The sequence below is a fragment of the Syngnathoides biaculeatus genome, chromosome 2, assembly GCF_019802595.1.
Source record: "Syngnathoides biaculeatus isolate LvHL_M chromosome 2, ASM1980259v1, whole genome shotgun sequence".
Taxonomy (NCBI): Eukaryota; Metazoa; Chordata; class Actinopteri; order Syngnathiformes; family Syngnathidae; genus Syngnathoides; species Syngnathoides biaculeatus.
In genome coordinates this window covers 18597457-18616351 of record NC_084641.1, presented here as the reverse complement: position 1 = coordinate 18616351, position 18895 = coordinate 18597457, and the positions used below count along the sequence as shown (strand labels likewise).

General features: G+C 42.0%; 1 protein-coding gene across 1 annotated transcript; it reads right to left on the bottom strand.

Annotated features, from left to right (window-relative positions):
* Window positions 1-796: 796 nt before the first annotated feature.
* zfp64 (zinc finger protein 64 homolog (mouse)) lies at window positions 797-12265 on the bottom strand. The gene is made up of 6 exons (XM_061839065.1): window positions 11978-12265; window positions 11702-11863; window positions 9923-10063; window positions 8107-8169; window positions 7761-8012; window positions 797-4094 (listed from the first exon to the last, which is right to left on the bottom strand). Exons 1-6 carry the CDS (start codon window positions 12021-12023, stop codon window positions 2932-2934), a joined length of 1827 nt encoding a protein of 608 aa, XP_061695049.1. The 5' UTR covers window positions 12024-12265; the 3' UTR covers window positions 797-2931.
* Between the last annotated feature and the right edge of the window lie 6630 nt (window positions 12266-18895).

Genomic DNA, 18895 nt, shown 5'->3' with positions numbered 1-18895 from the left:
CACTTTTCATCGATGTTTAACGGTGTGTTTGGGGTCATGATCTTGTTGAAACACACATTTCAAGGTCATGTTCTCTTCAGCGTTACCCAACAATCTTGAAACATGCAAACAGATTTATGATCCCTGGTATGCGATAAATAGGCCCAACACCACAGAAGGAGAAACATGCCCACATTATGATGCTCGCACCACCGCACTTCATGTCTTCACTGTGTACTGTTACCTGAACCCAGATGTTGGGGGTCATCTCACAAACTGTCTGCAGCCTTTGACTCAAAAAGAACAATTTTATCCTCATCAGTTTACAAAATGTTCCTTGATTTGATGTGGTCTTTGGCGAATTGTAGCCTCTTCTCCACATGCCTTTTTCTAACAGAGGGACTTTGTGGGAGATTCTTGTCAATAGATTTGCTTCCCACAGACGTCTTCTCACTGTCACAGAACGTAAAGTTAACTCCAGACTGTCTTTGATCATCCTGAAGCTGATCATTGGCTGAGCCTTTGACACGCTGGTTATTCTCCAATCCATTTTGATGGTTGTCTTCTGTTTCCTACCACGTGTCTTTGGTTTTGCTCTCCATTTTAAGGCATTAGAGTCCATTTTAGCTGAACGGCCTACATTTTTTTTTTTACATATTTATAAAGTCTCCCCTCTCCAATTTAAGTTTTAGTCAAAGTAGGCTTTTCTTCTGAATGATGTGTTTAATGAACCATTTTCCTTTGGATTTATAGGAGAAATGCATGTTCAATAGGTGCTGGCTTCATCCTCAAACTGGGACCACCTGATTTACACCTGTTTTTTTTTTTTTTACAAAATTGATGACCTCACTGATTGAATGCCACACTGCTATTTTTTTGAACACACATCTTTCAAGAAATTGCCCAATTGACCCCTCCGTACAGGGCACTTAACCACGCCTCCTGAAGTGACGTCACGCCACGTGCGTTCACGTAAGACAAACAGTAAAAATGGCAAATACAATACAATACATTCTGAACTGAGACAGACTCTATGCTTCTGATTTCATTCAAATCAACAATATATTATAGATTCTAAATACAATACATTCTTAACTGAGAGAGACGCCATGCTTCTGATTTCATTCAATCATTCACACGTAGCAATGTTATGCTAGCGGAGAACGTCTCATTCATTTATACGAGACGTGTATTAAAAATCAAATTTAGGGCATATCTTCGTGCAAACACAGTCTGGTTAAGCTTCGGCCGCGAGCCAGCAAGAAATCAATACGTTTGTGCAGTCCGATCATCACTAAATATCGCTCAAAAAAGAATAAGTGTGTCAATCGTTCACACGCAGCAGTGTTATGCTAGCGAAGAACTTCGAATTCATTTATACAAGACATCTATTGAAAATCAAATATAGGGCATACCTTCGTGCAAACATATGTGTTCCGGTTGATATTAGATGGATTTAGTTGATGATGCGGTCTTCCACAAAGTTTGATCCATCGAAGGCATTTTTCGTACTGGGTCTTCGGTTTTGGAAAGGGTACGAATCGAACTCCACCAACTAGCCTTTCAGGATACCTGTCGTCACTATTACAAAGTCCCTGACTACACCTCTTAACCATATTTTTTGTTAAATAACCCAAATACGCGATAAAACGCTAACTAAACCTATACTGGACCATTCAATGTTGTCAGAGAAAATGGCGGGAGCAAAAACGGGCTTTGGTCTATGCAGATCTCTGGCCTCTGATTGGTCAGTGACGCGGATTGCGCAATATCCACGGAGGGGTCAATTGCACAGCCTTAAGAGTGTGTATGTCATGAATCCTGCTGGGTCTTTTTGGTTTGTCGAGAATCTACTGCCCCTACTGGTAACTTGTTTGACATGTAGTGATAAATATGGACTGAAAACATGAATTAATCCGGTTAGTCACATTGGACTGCTATTATTTTGAACACTACTGCACATTTTACGAGTGAGGCAAAACGGTGCACTGGTTAACTGCGCTACTAGTGCTTTTAGTGACAAAATTATACGAGCTTAAATCGAGGACTTCACTCATCATGCAAATATTTTGCTTGTGGCCGAAGTGCCACAGCAAGGCTGGAGAGCAGAGGTACGGATGGTGGAAGTTGGCTGCAGAGGGTTTATAGCCCCCTCAACATCCAGGCTACTCAGAGAGATGGGAATCCGAGGGAAGGACCATCGGCAGGCAGTCAGAGATCTCTCTAAGGCGGTGGAAAAGGTCAGCCAGTGGCTGTGGATAAAGAGGAAAGACCCCAATTGGGCCTTTAGGAGAATTGATGGCACTTGGGGGGTGAACCTGAGACGCTGGGATTTACTGCTGAACCCTTTTGAGAGTGCCGTGGGCCGATCAGCATAACACTTGATGACAGAAGGACGCTTACTCTGATAACCAGTAGCGTACCATCACTTATTTGAACATCCCACAGAGCCTCATTGGAGCCAAAATATGCATAAATAGAGGGATATTAACATCTAGTCCTACATAATACATATGCAGATAACTAGCTTTGGCTCATTTAACAGCATGTAGTTGTACTAGCTAGAAGTAGGCCAAGATTCTCCTACTAGTGTGAAATAATGTAATCCAGAATATTGTACATTAATCAGGACAAAGTGTATACTAGTAAACGGACCATAGAATGGCGATTAAGAATAATGAATAAATGCTCAAATGGCTTTCTGTACTGAAATGCTCTACGCGGTCCACGTTCCCCATCTCTGCTTATGAGTGTTCATTAGTCCGAATGTTCTATTTTTATAGGACCAGATCACCAATTAGGTATTCTAAAATCTAGAAATGAAAGGACCATTTTAAATCTCGCGTCACCACAAGTCATTGAGTAAAGCGAACACCAGACCTCGAAATAGTTCTTCCCTAGGAAAGAAATAGCTTATGTTGCAATAAAAAGTTCCAATTGGGTCAGCGCTGCTCACATGCTCAGGCACTGCCCTCGACCCTCACCCGCAGCCTGGGCCCGTCCGGTCGGACCCAACGAAGTCACTGTGGCGGCGTTCTCTTCTGTCATGACAGTCACCTCAGCGCCACCCTCTTGAACCAAGGCGCTCAGGTCCTCCATTTCGGTGCAGGTGGTGATAAACGTTTGAGGGACGACACTAGACTCCTGAGCGCCTGTTGCCGGGTGGACCAGAGTCTGATGCAGAGGGCTGTTTGTGTCCTCAGTTGAGTGGAGCGGTGTCAAGAGGACCGTCTGGGGTATAAACGTGGCCTCCGTGCTTTGGGATAATCCGGGTGGCTGCACAGGTGCCACCAGATTGACTTGTTGGATCATGGAGTTCACCATCATGTCCTGGTGTTCGGGACTCAATAGAACCATTTTGTTGGGGCTCTCTGCAGAAGATACGATAATTTTGAGCTGTGTGCTATTGTAAGGGGCTAACGAGTCAACCTGGACTGGGACTTCCACCTGGGTGCTGTCATGCGGTGACATTACATGGGGGAGGGGGGTGGCCACTTGGACCTGCAGTGGATTCTGCATTTCTCTGTGCTGCTTTTTGTGACTCCTGAGCGAGTCTTCCCTCACAAACGAAGCGCTGCATGAGCCGCAGCTGAAAGCTCGAGTGGCATCCAGCTTGGCCCGGTAACGAGAGCTGACACATTTCGGAGGGTCAACACCCGCCCTTTTCCCCCCACTCTTCTCTGGTGTGTCCGAGTGGAACCTTTTCTTGTGGATGACCAGGTTACTCCGCTGCTTGGAGGCATAACTGCAAGAGTCACATTTAAACGGACGCTCCTCCGAGTGGATCCTCTCATGGACTTTGAGTGCCCCCCGACTGGCGCAGGAGTATGTGCACTTTGAGCACTGAATGGGCTGAACAGGCCGGTGCTGGCGCGAGTGCTGCCGTAGCGCCATCTTATTGGCGCACGTAAACTCGCAATGGGCACAGTGGAAGGCGTTCTCTGTGCCATGTTTGATCTGAACGTGAGACTTGAGGTTACCTTTCATGGCGCAGCGGTACTCGCACAGGTCACACTTGTAAGGTTTCTCCCCCGAGTGGACACGAATGTGTCTCTTTAAGTCGGAATTGATCTTGAACTTTGCGTCACACTGCTGACACTGGAAGGGCGCGTCTCCTTGGGGAACAAAAATAACGATGTCAAAATGGCAGCCTCACAACTACAATTGTCTCTCTCAGGTCCGACTTGCTCTCGTTTAATTGGTTAAAAGCATGTTAACAGGAAGAAGGTCCAAGTGATTCAAACCACTGCGCACCTGTGAGAGAACATCAGGTGGGCTGAAAATAACATTCCATTGAATTGTTCAGAATATTAATATTTAGTACAAATCATTTCATTTACTTGCTCTTGAAATTCAGTGCTATTTTTATATAGTAAATGAGAGAACAGTTTTGCTCATATGTTTGATTACCAATGGAGAATTTGTAAAACGTGAACAATTCTTAACAGAATATATGAAGGGCCGGAATCGAAATTAAACTGTCAAGCATGTTACAAAAGTATTTCCATTAAAGAAAACATAACCATACAGAAATTGAGAACAGATGTTGTTCCATCAGATGGATTTAAAAATATGAGAATAATAATTTACAATTAATGTATTTCACAAATTCTGCCAGGGTTATGTAAACATATTAGCACAACTGTCATATTAGAATGAACGTGTACATTTGTAGAATGTGTTTTTTTCCTCATTATTCCATATACTGGTGTGTGTGTGTGTGTAAATATATATATATTTTGGCAGGGGGTGACTGTACATTATACTTGAGAAATTATGGTAAATGCACTTCCATTAGATGGCAGAAAATAGAAATAACCAATAGAATAGCTATATGTTCTTCACAATAAGTAAATGTGTACTGAACATAAACTTAAACGAATCATCATCATTTGAATATACATGCTTTTTGCTGACATTTGTGTTTAGTGTTCTGTGCCAAGACTATTTTATTTAAAATAAGAGCCTTAGATAAAGGTCGGGAATGCTTGAACCTGAAATACACAGCACTAATGAATGAGACATGGAGGAAAAATGTTCTCTCTTAATGTCTAATAATGATATGACATAGTTACAAACAATACAGCAGCATATACTTGAGTGCACATTATGAAGACCTCTTGAGTACATTATCGTCCTTTAAAAGACCGAAAAGGCGGAAAAAACGAAGACGCACTTGCCAAGTCTGCAGTTGTTACTGTGTACTATCTGGAATTAGGTACATCACCATAATGACAACTGAACTGCAGGATATGGTTTTGCGAGTGAAGAACATAGTTATGGGTCGTTGTTGGTGCTCTTTTTTTTTTTTTCAGGGAGAGAATATTCTTATAAACAGACATTTTGAGAATTGTAATGGAGAAAACAAAGGGTCCAATTCTTGTGCGGCTCGCTTGAGTTCATCGGCTATGATTGTGAAGCGATCAAGTATTTTTCTATCCTCCTCGTCTTAACCTCTTCTTCCTCATCTTCGCTTCCTGGCCTTGTCATCTTTGGTAGGTCTTCATCAGTCAGCGACATTTTAAGATTGTCTGGGAGAAAACTTTAAAACTTAAAGCACTAAAAAAGCCACACTGCTCGCATCAAACAGTCATGTAAATTAGGCAAGCTAAACACATACTGTACAATACAGGACACAGGGCATGGAGGAGATTGACAATGGTCTACAGTCCCTTAACCAATTGGGACGCGGAACATAATCTTGGTTTTCCCATTGCAAATCAGGATGCAGACCACAATATGCATTCATACACTGCACAGTAGTGCCTCGGTTCTCGAACACAATCCGTTCCAGAAGGACGGTTGAAAACCGAAGCATTCGAAAACCAAAGCGCGTTTTCCCAGTACAATGAATGGAAAATGAAATAATGCGTTCCAAGCCTAAAAAAATATATTTTTTAAAAGCTTTTTTTTTTTTTTTAGCTTTTCCTGATAATAAACTACATAGTAGAAATGCATGTGTAGTTTAAATACGTTATAAAATTAAATCATTTACAAAATATATTTATTTTTTGCTTAAAATTTATCCTTTAGCAGTAGTGTACGTTAGGTTGGGAGTGCATTGCTGTATCTGTAGCGACTCGGGCCCCAGCCTTATAAACAAAAGTGGAGAATAACTTTAAGCAAGCAATAATGAGTGGGAAAAAAACAGACAATTTTTTTATTTGCACAGAAAGTACGTAACGTACAAAAAAATTAACTTGCAACTAGAGGTAGGGTTAATGCAACAAAAGAAAAACAGCAATGCAAAACAACAGTTTCAAATGTCTTCGGTGGGGGTGATCGCCGCTTTTTAACAAAGAAAGAATCTAATGTGGACTGTGTCTGCTGTCTTTTGAGCACCTTCCTGAAGTGGTTTATAACAACGTTATTGAAATTTTGCAGTGCTCTGCAGCATTCTGCTTTGTTAAGGTGATGGAGCTCTCCAAAATTATGGATGTCGTTCTTGGTTTGGACATGTTCAGAGGCGAGAGAGTGAGTATGTTGGTAGAAAAGCGCTGATGATGCAGCAGCCAGGAAAAAGAGCGAGAGGAAGGCCAAAGAAAAGTTTGATGGATCTTGTGAAGGAGGACATGAGGACAGTGGGTGTTAGAGAGGAGGATGCACGAGATAGGCTTAGATGGAAAAAGATGACTTGCTGTTGTGACCCCTAACGGGACAAGCAGAAAGAAAAAGAAGAAGTTCTATTTAGCGCAGATAGCTTTTATATCGGCACTTGAGACATCCTTCCTGCCTTCAGCCTCATCAGATGACATCTACTCCCTTCCTCGCCAACACTATCTGCAGCTAACTGATGCTTGTTTACGAAAATAAGAAGCAACATTTCGACTTCCTCCAAGATCTGTGGCCTCTGCTTGGTCAACACGGTTGCTCCTTTAGCAACATCACATGCTTTAAGGGCATTGTTGTTTCAGAATGGTGCTGATCGTCGATTTCGCCATGCCATACTTCTTTGATAACTCAAACACGCACACCAGATTCGTATTCGGCTATCAAATCCCTCTTGAAGTCGACAGTTTTACGCACAACTTTCCTTTTATCAGCATCTGCAGTTCCACTTGCCTTCTTTGGAGCCATGATCGGGGGTTAATATTGCTAGATTGGAAGTCACTACCGGGATGTCCGCGCGCGGTTGCGAGTTACGCCGTTTCCGTTTCTTTTGGGGGTGCGTTCGAAAGCACAATAACAAATCGTCGTGGGTCAGATGGTCGGGGCGTTCAAATACCAATTTTCGTTCAAAAATCAAAGCAAAAAAAAAAAAAAAAAACCTCGAAATTTTCGTTTGAAAACCGATTTGTATGAAAACAGATGTTCCAAAACTGAGGTGCCACTGTAAAAAAAAAAAAAAAAAAAAGTTACACATTGAAAAATTACCCCCCACCACAAAAAAAAGCGAGGTTCCGTAAACTGTCTTGTAGCAAGGGAACACTGAAATGCATTTCTACAATTATCTACTGTATTATAAAAGAACATTCAGTACCATTTACAGTGTCACTGAACACATCTCGTCCACAGCACAACTGCTACATGCTTGCTTAGTTTCATTCTGACGAGTGAAAGGGGAAACGCAACAGCTGTGTATTCTTTGCGCAGTAGTCATTCATAGTTATCATACAAGGATATAAGTATATACCACTCTGGGCTGCTCCGGGTCTTGTTTGAAGGGTTCTAATTTAACTTTTTAATACAGTAATCCCTTGTTTTTTTTTACAGTTAATGAAGACCAGAACCCCCCGCAAAATGTGAAAAACCGCTAAGTAGGACTAAGCCGAGCTACCTACCGGTGTGTGAGCGGAGGTGCACGGTGAGCTGGCTGGAGTTACGGCTGGCGTAGGGACAGATCTGGCACTTGAAGGGGCGCTCGTCGTAGTGGATTCGCAGGTGCTTCTTCAGGCTGCTGCTATCGGCCGCCGCATACGGGCACAGTTTGCACTTGTGAGGCTTCTCACCTGTGTGCGAGCGGCTATGCATGTTGAGCTTGTCTCGACGGCTGAAGCGCTTGTGGCAGAGCTCACACTCAAACGGCTTCTCGCCTGAAAGATCAGATGGAGAAAGGATGACGCTACAAAGTGGTGCGCTTAAATATTTTTAACTTAAATGGAGTCCGAGTGTGAGGCAAGAACATACCTGTGTGGGTTTTCAGGTGTCGCTCCATGTCTTTTTGGCCATACTGTGTCTTAAAGGTGCAGCCTGAAGGAAAGGAAACATCTTAGGTGAGTGTATCCTGCAATGACTTATGAAACAGTATTGCTCTATGTAGGATGAATGGTTTTTTTGGGGGGATTTTTTTTATTCTGAGTGCAAAAACAGTTTTTAAAAGAGAAAGCTGAAAATTGGCAAACATGAGTGCATGATTTAATTCTCATCATCACAAATCCAAACACTGAACACAAGCAAGCTGCCCCTCTATTTGCATCTTGCAACTGCGCCATACTCTTAATAATTGGCTATTGGTATGTGTCATGTCACAATCACAGAGTCTGTCACACGGCTGAACTCTGAGTTGACCGCAAACACAATGATTTGGAATTAGAAATATTGGAGAGGTTTAGTATTTACAAATAACGCTCCAACAATTTTAGATCAGGGATGATCTTTTTCCTCCAAATGTTACAACAAGGCTCATTATTGGCCAATCAGTGACATTATAGTTTTGTCATCCAACGGGTCATGGCTCAAACAGCTATAGCTCGGTCGCTTTTTACGTGTACAAACTGAAATCAGCATTATACAGTGGCTGAAATAAATATTTCACACATCATGTTTCTCATGAAAAGTACTTCCAAAGGTGCTATTTACTGGAACATTTTACCAGATATTGGGAACAATAAAAAACCCACCCGTACAAAGAAAGTACAACAAATAAGTTGTGTGTAAAACTGAAATGACGCAGGGAAAAAGTATTGAAGACCCAAAGAAAGGGAGCTGCAAACACCATGTAAAGCCAAGACAACCCCCAAAAAATCTATCAATACTCAAAAAGCAAACCAGCCCCTGGTCAGTGCAAACGAATAGTAGCTGGTTTCAGTCCTAATTGATCATCTCCAAAATGGCCTTTTTGCCAAGGTGTGAATCAAGACATCTCATCATGGATAAGAGTAGAGATCAGTTTCAAGACTAACACAAACTAATTGTTGCAAAATATAACGATGGCACTGGTTATAGGCGCGGCACAGTGGGGCAGGTGTAGGTGTTGAATCCATTATTACAAACAAAGGCCTTTGTCCATGGTATCAAAATAACAATTGGTGTGATCTCATACTTTTTCCTGGTATCATTTCACATTATTACCCACAACTTAATGTACCAGCTTCAGCACGAATCTTCTAATGATGTTACACAAAGAACCAGTGAATACCACGTGTGCATTCATACACACCCAGTCTCTAAGTCAATCATGTTGTCAGTAAAAATTGTCGGAAGCCTTAAAAGCTATGAAACCATGATCTGGGTTTTCTGAATATTTTAAAGGCATTGTAATCCTACTGTATGTAAACATCAGACTTTGAAGAGAGGAATGGAAAAACTACTCAAAATTCCTTCTCTTCCTTCGCATTTAGCAAATAGAATATTTTGGTAATCCTAGATGGACTCAAACAGGAAAAGTTTAGTTTGCTTACATGTCAGATAGAGGACAAAAAGTGAATGTGCATTTTAATATAGTGTGGTTAATTATCAGTTTTCAATTGTATAAGTACACTGCTTAAGACATAGTTATACTAAAAGTACTGGAAAAAAAACATGTACATGCAGTTGGATCATATTAAATCATCATCTATGGTGAAACATACATTTAAGAGTTATATCCTTTCAGCATTGCTTACCTTCAAGGAACTTCCTAATGACTGTTAAGTGGTATGGGAATTTTTCTTTATACATTATATAAAAGACACATGTTTTGTGACATTTGCGTTTTCTTCTCTTGAAATGAAACGTGACCAACCTGAGAAGCAACAGCTGTGTCTCTTGGATGTCAGTGCACTTTTTAGCTTTTTGGTCTTCTGGGATTTGGTTAGGATCTTCTTAACTCCTCTCAGGACACACGTCTGGAAGGTTTTCTCTAAAACCACCTCTATGCTTGTGCCTGAATGAGAACAAAGAGACAGTTTCCCCATTTAAATGATTAAGATCAAACAAGTGTAAAAATCACACAAATGTAACCCATCACCCCGACTGCCGTGGAGGAAGCAAAAGAGAGACCGTAAATAGGAGGCCAGCTTGCTAGAATGCGCTTTTGTGCGTGCGATCGACGTATCTGCCACACCTGAATCAAGCAACAAGATGGATGATAGGCTGATGTCTACTTTTTTTTTTTTTTTTGGGCACGCTGTCACACGATTGGCCAAAACTGCCTCGACGATCAACTGGTCTATCGCGATTGACACAATGAGCGCCCCTGGTCTACAGTATATATTACAAATACTGATTAGACCGTCAGGGTGTAAGGGTGTGTCCCAACAATGCTGCAAGGCAGAAAATAGTAGGTTTGCTGATCTTTAACTTTCCAAAAATAAAGTGCGCTCTATTAAACTTGAACATGACTTGATTTCGGCATATTTGACCTACTCATGGGGAAAAAAACAACTAAAGTTCAATTCACTAATTTCAGTTTCTTGAAACCTTTAAAATATTTTAAGACTCATGTGCAATAATTTGAAACAGTCTTTTTTTATTTAAAAAAATAATTATTATTGGGAGGTTTGCTTAAAAATGTTTACAATAAATTTTGATGGTTGATTACTTGAAATCTATCTAGACTGTCAATTGTATCAACAATTTGTGGGGAGTCATTTGCATAATATCTTGGAATGCAATTATTTTTTGGGGGGAGGGGAGTTGACTCCCAGTAACAAGTTTATTTAATAAGGGATTATAAATTAAACAATATCTACAATTTAACATTTAATGTTGGCATAAGAGTAATTTCAACTGAGTTTAAAAAAAAGATAACCCCAAAGAGGTTTAATGTCCCCTTTCACTTCTCTTTGCATTTTCTATTTCTATTTTGTTTATTATTTTATTTTTTTCCAATTTAGAAGCTCTCTTCTTAAAGAGGGACACCCAACCAAATCACTCAGTTCCTGCTTGCACAGGCAGTGCAGAAATTGCTGCTGTATGTGCAAGACACGGCAAGTGGGAGTGGATGCCAGCACCAGGAATTATGAATGCTGTATAGTTGTAATAAATATTTCTATAGACACTGGTGCTGTTGGGTGCGATCCGTTCTGGGGTTTCATCATTTTTTATAAAGCCCGCCTGTAGACTAAGCGGGGCTTTTAGGCCTGAATATCAGTTTCTTACTGATGAAACTTAACGAAAACGAGACTGTTGTTTCAATATTCCTCATGATTGGAATAATATTTCAATGGTGTTGTTCAATGTTGTTTCAATATTTATTAATGATCACAAGGATGTAGAATCAACATCCGATTTTCAATGATTTATCAGCAGTCCTTTCAATGTTCTTGGTTGAAATATTATTTAAATTGTTGTATTGCTATTCCTGATAATTGAATTGTTATTGAAATTCTGTCCATCGACGTTCACAATTTCATATATATATATATATATTTATCTTTAGATAGATAGTGCAACATGATGTAGAATCGATAGCAGATTGCGTTGGTTTCGGTGACGTGTTATTGTAAAAATGACATTGGTTCAATATAGTTTCAAAAACTGCTTGCTATCTGGGCAGAGAAATGCTAAAAAAAGAAGTCACCTGGCAGCGAGGAAACTGCTGCAGCCACCGCCGAGGTGTCACGCGTCGGTAGTGAACATCCACTCTGCTTGTGGGCCAGAAACACTTCGAAATTGTTGTACTGCTGCTTGCAGAATCCACAGATGTGGATGTCCGGGCTCACTTCCACCACCACAGAATGTCCTTTCGGAGGGCACGCTTATTTAGACACAAAGTTATCAAACACCCACATGCTAAATGCTCAAAAAATGACGACATGAGAGAAAGTTCACGATGTTTTCTATACTTGTTTCCTACCTTCGGCGTCGTATGTTGTCATTGTGGAGATTATTTTGCGACACATCAAGTCGTGTTCCGGCTCCTCTTCCACCGAACCCGTTTGTTGAAGCCCGAATCACAGCGCAACCACATCTTTCCTCATGGTGCTTCAACCCGATTGTACTTCCATTATCAGATAAAATATAGAAAAACAGAGAAGGAAAAAGGTCCACCGTGTTCCATTGTACGACATGCTGCGCGGGGTTGACGGCTGCATGCGACACGCATGCGTAGAAAAAAGTGGGCGGATCTTTCATGAGCAGGAGATTTGGGTCGACCACGGTACAGCACTTGCCACACTTAAATTTTCATTTTTCACACATTTTGCGGACAACTTAAATTTTTGTTAATTTCACAAATCATAAGGCAATAGATAAACTTACCGTTACATCACACTTAGCCCACTGCGTTTTCTTTGCATTCTAATAAAACTTTGAAAAATAATTAGTCATTGAATTGTGTATTATAGTGTTATTGTGTACATACAGACATGTAACTGTCTATATATGTGTGTGCGTGTGTACGGAATGGTAGTCGACTGGACCGCATATGTGCCTCACAGTTCCCACGACTGAGGTTCAAATCCCGGCCTTGCCCGTGTGGAGTTTGCATGTTCTCCTCATCCCTGGTTTTCTCCGAGCAATCCGGTTTCCTTGCACATCCCGAAAACATAAGAACATGGATTCAAGATTCTAAATTGCCAATAGGTGTGAATGGTTGTTTGCTTATATGTGCCCTCCAATGAGCTGGCGACCGGTTCAGAGTGCCCGTAGGTGTGATTGTGAGTTGGACTGGGTGTTTATCTCGATGTGCCCTGCAATTGACCGGCAACCAGTTCAGGGTGTACCCTGCCTCCTTCCCAATGACAGGCTGGGATTGGTTCCAGCACACCCGTGACCCTCGTGAGGAAAAGTGGCTCAGAAAATGGATGGATGGATGGATGGATGGATGGATGGATGGATGGATGGATGGATGGGCTTCACACAGCTCCTCGTTAAGTATCTACTGTAGGTTTTGGGAACAGTTTCAGTATGATAAATTGACACTAGATGGCAGAAGTTGGTTTGATCAGACCTTTCACTACACGTCGGGCAAACCCACTATTTCCAATAAGCCATATCCGGTGATACCCCATCTGTCGAGGTGCCGTGAGAAAGGAGTGTGGTGGTGAGAATCTGGAGAAATACCGGCAGCTAACTCTACAACAGGGCTTTTTTAAAGCAAAAAAAAAAGATGACAAAGTCCCATCGTCATCCTTGTCGGAAAAAAAAAAAAAGGATGATGTACGCCTGTAGGCACACGCACTGGGACCACATCAAGTGTGACTGTTGACAGCTGGAGATAGCTTGCAAATTTCCCACACAGAAAAGAACTTTTAGACAGGTCAACGTGAACACACATAGAAAGTTCATGCAAAGTTCACGAATAGATGCAGTGTTATTCTTGCAATAAACTGTTATTTTGCTATCAAAGTACCCTTTTTTTTGTATTGTTGGTATATAGTAGGGAAGCATTGTTTAGACAGTTGAAGTATCACAAAAGCAAACAAAAAAAAAGCACCAAAATGAAAGTTATGCTTGAAATACACCCTTTCAAAAAAAAGGCTCTTTTTCTGTTTTCTTTGGAAATGAGTATTTTTGAGAGAATGAGTAACTGTGGTTTATTCAAGAATTTCACAAGGTAAAAATGTCTATTTTCTTGATGAAACTAGAGGGTTAAAATCTTTCCTTTGGAACGTCTCATGTTCCTCGAACTACAGAACTCAATTATCTGTAGGCCTTCAAAAATCAGTCAAAACGGTCAAAAATGGCTGCCAGTTCCAGTTTGAGAAACACGGCTGGCATTAAATGAGTTAAGCTGTGTCGCTCAGTCGCGTTTTCAATCAGCATTTTTTTCCCGAGATGACTGAACATGTAGAATCCTTGAAGGGGGGAGGAACACAGAAATACATGGAAATCTAATTTGGTCAATTTGCAAGCCTAATGCATTTACTCTCTTTTGCATTCAATCAACAAACCACATAGATGTCAAACTTACACCAGGTCACAGACCAATTTTGACAAATGTTATGCTAAAACAGTAGAAAAAAAATTTCGATGGAAGGAATATTTATAGCCCCTGTAATTTTGGGATGAATGATTCTATATAACAGCTGAGCACAGGACACAAAAGAAGAAAAACATGCTACAATAACGGGCGGCCTAGATATTATAAACTCGTCAAAAATACAGCAAAAAATATATCAAAAATACTCTTCAAAAACACGTTTGGTCCAGGAATTTGTAAAGTCAGTGAAACCTACATCTAAAATTGTTTTCTATTTCACAGTTCAAACTACTTTCAGACTATTTTCTGACATCACAGAAATTCCAAGTATGCAACACGAGAGCTCAGTTCAGTTCATGTTTGACACCAACACTCATAATCAAATGTCTCTCAAGGATTATCCTGTTGTGTATGATGTGTTATGAGTGATTTTCCCTTCCCAATATGCTCAGAAACTGTGAGGGCCAACAACCACAAAAGTTTGATAAACCTGTTCAATATTTACAATGGCAAATCTGAATGTGTTTGGTGAATATTGACTTCGGCAAACTCTTGAGTTCAGCCGAGCCATGGACTCCATTATCGTATCCATCCATCCATTTTCTTAGCCGCTTATCCTCACAAGGGTCGCGGTATAGCTAGACCCTTTCCCAGGTGTCACAGGGCAGGAGGCAGGGTACACCCTGAACTAGTTGCCAGTCAATCGCAAAGCGCATGGAGACAGACAACAGTCGCACTCACAATCACACTTAAAGAGGAAATTCAGTACTTGCATTAATAGTGTATCCAATAGGTCACGTAATATGTACTCTATTTTGACAATGTGATTTTAAATCCGCTCTCATTTAATAGTGTTTTGAGAAGATTTTTATCGACAATGATGAATTTTCAGGAGCGCTGCCATTGTCACGAATCACATGACCTGCGTGGGCGTATGTGACGTGTACCGTGCCGTTCCAAACGTTGGATTACATAGGACACCATGATGCCCAGCGCTGATTTCTTGGATTTATCCTCATCTGATGAAGAAATAGCAGTATCGGTTGATCGGGAAAACTGAGGAATACTACCATACAGATTTGAACCTGTGGCTGTAATTAATGTTGAATCTTCGGGCGGGATGACGCTGAGTCTGACTACTCGGAGGTTTTCGCGCGACAAGTGCGTAAACAAAGGCCCCGGGAGCTCCGGGCACGCAACCACGGATGGTTCTTTGGACGGGAATGACGCGGAGTCTGACGAGTGAGCTCCGGCGGCGGCCGTGAGCCGAGGTTCCAGGCGGCAGAGGCCGTTAGCCCCGGACGCCGAAGCTAGGCTAAAGCCCTCCGCCGCCACCGAAGGCGGGCCACGAGCTCCGGCGGCAGGCCGCGAGCAGAGCTTCAACGTCCGGGGAGGCCCTTAACGAAGCGAGCGGCGGCGGAGGCCGTTAGCCCCGAACGCCGAAGCAAGGATAAAGGCCTCCTCCGCCTGAAAGCTTGGCTCATGCCCCGCTACCGGAGCTCGCTCGTCAGACTCCACGTCATTCCCGTCCAAAGAAACCCGGGGGCCTGTGTTTACGGACATATGTCGCGCCTAGGCCTCAGAGTTGTCAGATTCCGGATCATTCCGCCCGAAGAACCATCCGAATATTCAACATTAATTACAGCAACAGGTTCAAATCTGTATGAAAGTATTCTTCCGTTTTCCCGATCAACCGATACTGCTATTTCCTCATCAGATGAGGCTAAATCTGAGAAATCAGCGGCGGGCATAAATGGTGCCCCATGTAATCAAGCGTTTGGAATGGCACAGTACACGTCACATACGCCCACACACATCATGTGACTCTCGAAAATGGCAGCGCCCCTGAAAAATTCGTAATTGTCGACAAAAATGTTCTCAAAACACTATTAAATGAGAGAGGATTTAGCATCACATTGTCAAAATAGGGTACATATTACGTGACCTTTTGGATACACTGTTCATGCAAAGCACTGGATTTCTCCTTTAAGGGGCAATTTAGAGTATCCAAATAATGTTGCATGTTTTTGGGATGTGGGAGAAAACCGGAGTGTCTATGTCTTCTACACAGTTTTGAGGTTGAACCTTTGGTCTGGCCTTTCTGTATGAAGTTTGCATGTTCTCCCTCATGCTTGAGTGGCTTTTTTCCCCAGGTACTTTTCCCCCCACATTCCAAAAATGTGTGAATGTGTTTGTTGGTGCCTTGCGCCCAGCTGGCAACCAATACTGTACATTTTCACACCTAAGGACAATTTCAACTATTTTAGAGGCTTCAATGAAGCTACCATGAATGTTTTTGGAATGTGGGAGGAAACCGGAGTACCCAGAGAAAACGTGGGGAGAACATGCAAACGCCACACTGGAAGGCCAAAAGCTGGATTTGAACCCACCACATCTGAACTGTGAGGCAAATGTGCCACATTGGAAAGTCATCAAAACAGATCAAATTTGTCCCGAACAATATGTTAAGGTTCAGAGTTTATTCCTGCTTATTCAAATTTATTACCATTGACAGTGGTTTGATAACTTTCTTTTATGACCGCTAAGAAGGTCAAAACCTTACATAAAAAAAGGGCCTGTGTAATTAATTGCGATTTTATAAGCCCATGCAGCAAACTCATTACTGGGGCTTAATATTGTAGGTCGCGTAAGTAGAGTCTTTAGAAGTCACATTTACCCATCCATTTTCTTAGTCGCTTATCCTCACACGGGTCACGAGAGTTCTGGACCCTATCCCAGCTGTCAACGGGCAGGAGGTGGGGTACAGCCTGAACTGGTTGCCAGCCAATCGCAGACAACAGTTGCACTCACAATCACACTTAAGGGCAATTTAGAGTCTCCAATTAATATTGCATGTTTTTGGGATGTGGAGGGAAAGCGGAGTGCCCGGAGGAAACCCATGCAGGCTTGGGGAGATCATGCAAACTCCACACAGGGAGGGCCAGGAGCTTGAGAGAACTAACTCCTACAAGCTCATATTTCACATGTAGCTTCTCTTGCAAAACACTTACACCATCATGTACACGCTTCCATCTTTCAAGTGAGGGCAATTTAGTTTGGGAGAGTGAATGAGAAAAGCCTCTTAATGCACCGCTGCTGTGAATGAGCAAGGAATGTGACTGACGCACGGCGCCATTTTCACTGGCAGGTCCTTAACTGGCTCATTGCTACTGGGAGGCTCAAGACTTTGGCCTGATTCCCACTCTGCTGAAACTGCAAAATCCTGGAGACAAACCGGAAAAGCGTCCGCACACAAACGCACACACGAATGGTACTTGGAGACTGGAGCAGAGCCTTTCAACAATTCTGGCTTGACACATATTGTATCTCCATGGATACACGCAAGCCAACACAAATCTTGTCAATCACAGCTCTGATAGTTTCGCGACCCAAAAATCTGATGACACAGTGTAAAAGGGGGAAGACGCGGATGGCGGCTAAGCGGATAGATAATTCGATGAGTGTGAGTGAACAGCGTGCAAATCACATGCACATAATTCTGCTGTGCTTGAATGTGCATCAAGAGCAGATTTACATGTGACATACAAACGGCCCGTAGACGAGCTCATTAGGAGGCATCCAAGACATGTCAATATTGGAGAGCAAAGCTGTGATCGTTTCATTAGGCCTTTGTTATTCTTAAATAACTTAAAAAATGGCATCCTGGTGTAGTGGTTAGGCACTAGTTTTGGGGTTCAAATCTCAGAGCCAGCCATTTTGTGAAGACTTTATCTGTTTTTCCAGGGCTTGTTTGTTTTTTCCCCCCTGAGTGCTTCCTCCCATATTACAAAATATATGTGTTTGTTTTAAAATGCCGAGAAGTAGCAAGACTGATTGTTTTAACTTCAGTCCATCCATTTTCTTAGCCGCTTATCCTCACAAGAGTCGTGGGGAGTGCTGGAGCTTATCTCAGCCGTCAACGGGCAGGAGGCGGGGTACACCCTGAACTGGTTGCCAGCCAATCACAAGGCACATAGAGACAAACACCTGCACTCACAATCACACCTAGGGGCAATTTAAAGTGTCCAATTAATGTTGCATGTTTTTGGGATGTGGGAGGAAACCGGAAAGCCAGGAGAAAACCCATGCAGGCATGGGGAGAACATGCAAACTCCACACAGGGAGGGTTAGGATTGAACCCGGGTCCTCAGAACTGTGAGGCTAATGCTTTCCAGCTGCGCCACCGTGCCGCCTTATTTTAACTGTTTAGCTATATATTTTTTTCTCATAGAAAAAAAACATGTGGCTGAAAAAGCAGTGAAAAAGAAATGTCAAAATGAAAGGCTTTACCATAAGTCCTTTTCCAGTGATTGCCAATATTCATATTTAAATTGATCTAATTATTTTATTGTAATTATACCGTACTGTATACTTTCAAGTGTAAATCCATGTTAACCACTTTTCATATTAAAACATGCAATTAGTAAAATGACTACACTTCAACGTCGAGGGCCTATTGTAAAGATGACTGACATTGGCAGATCTAAACCACACATTTAAAAACAATTCTTAACTGTCATAGAAGTATAAAAAGTTTCATTTTAATTGTTTGAATGATCGCTGAATGGAGGTATCGAAAGGTAGTCCAATGCACAGGACGGCAGCGATTCCAAATCAGTTTTTGTCCTTGGAAATGTCCGCTAAATTCACTAATGGTGCCACTTTCAGTTATTTGCATGCACCCGCAAGCTGGAGAAGAAGTTTATCATTAAAAATGAATTGTCATAACAACAAATTTTGGCTTGCCCATCAAACAGGGGGCATGACAATGATGGCGCGTGTGTGTGTGCGCGGATGATTTTCTCCCTGTCGAGGTGTGCCAGCTGCTTGCACTTGCTTAATGGCTCTGGG

Coding starts and splice junctions, on each gene's coding strand:
- zfp64 (XM_061839065.1), bottom strand. CDS start 12,023: ATGTGTCGCAAAATAATCTCCACAATGACAACATACGACGCCGAAG. Junction 8,170..9,922: donor ACACAGCTGTTGCTTCTCAG/GTTGGTCACGTT, acceptor CCTTTCCTTCAG/GCTGCACCTTTAAGACACAG. Junction 8,013..8,106: donor ACACCTGAAAACCCACACAG/GTATGTTCTTGC, acceptor CTGATCTTTCAG/GCGAGAAGCCGTTTGAGTGT.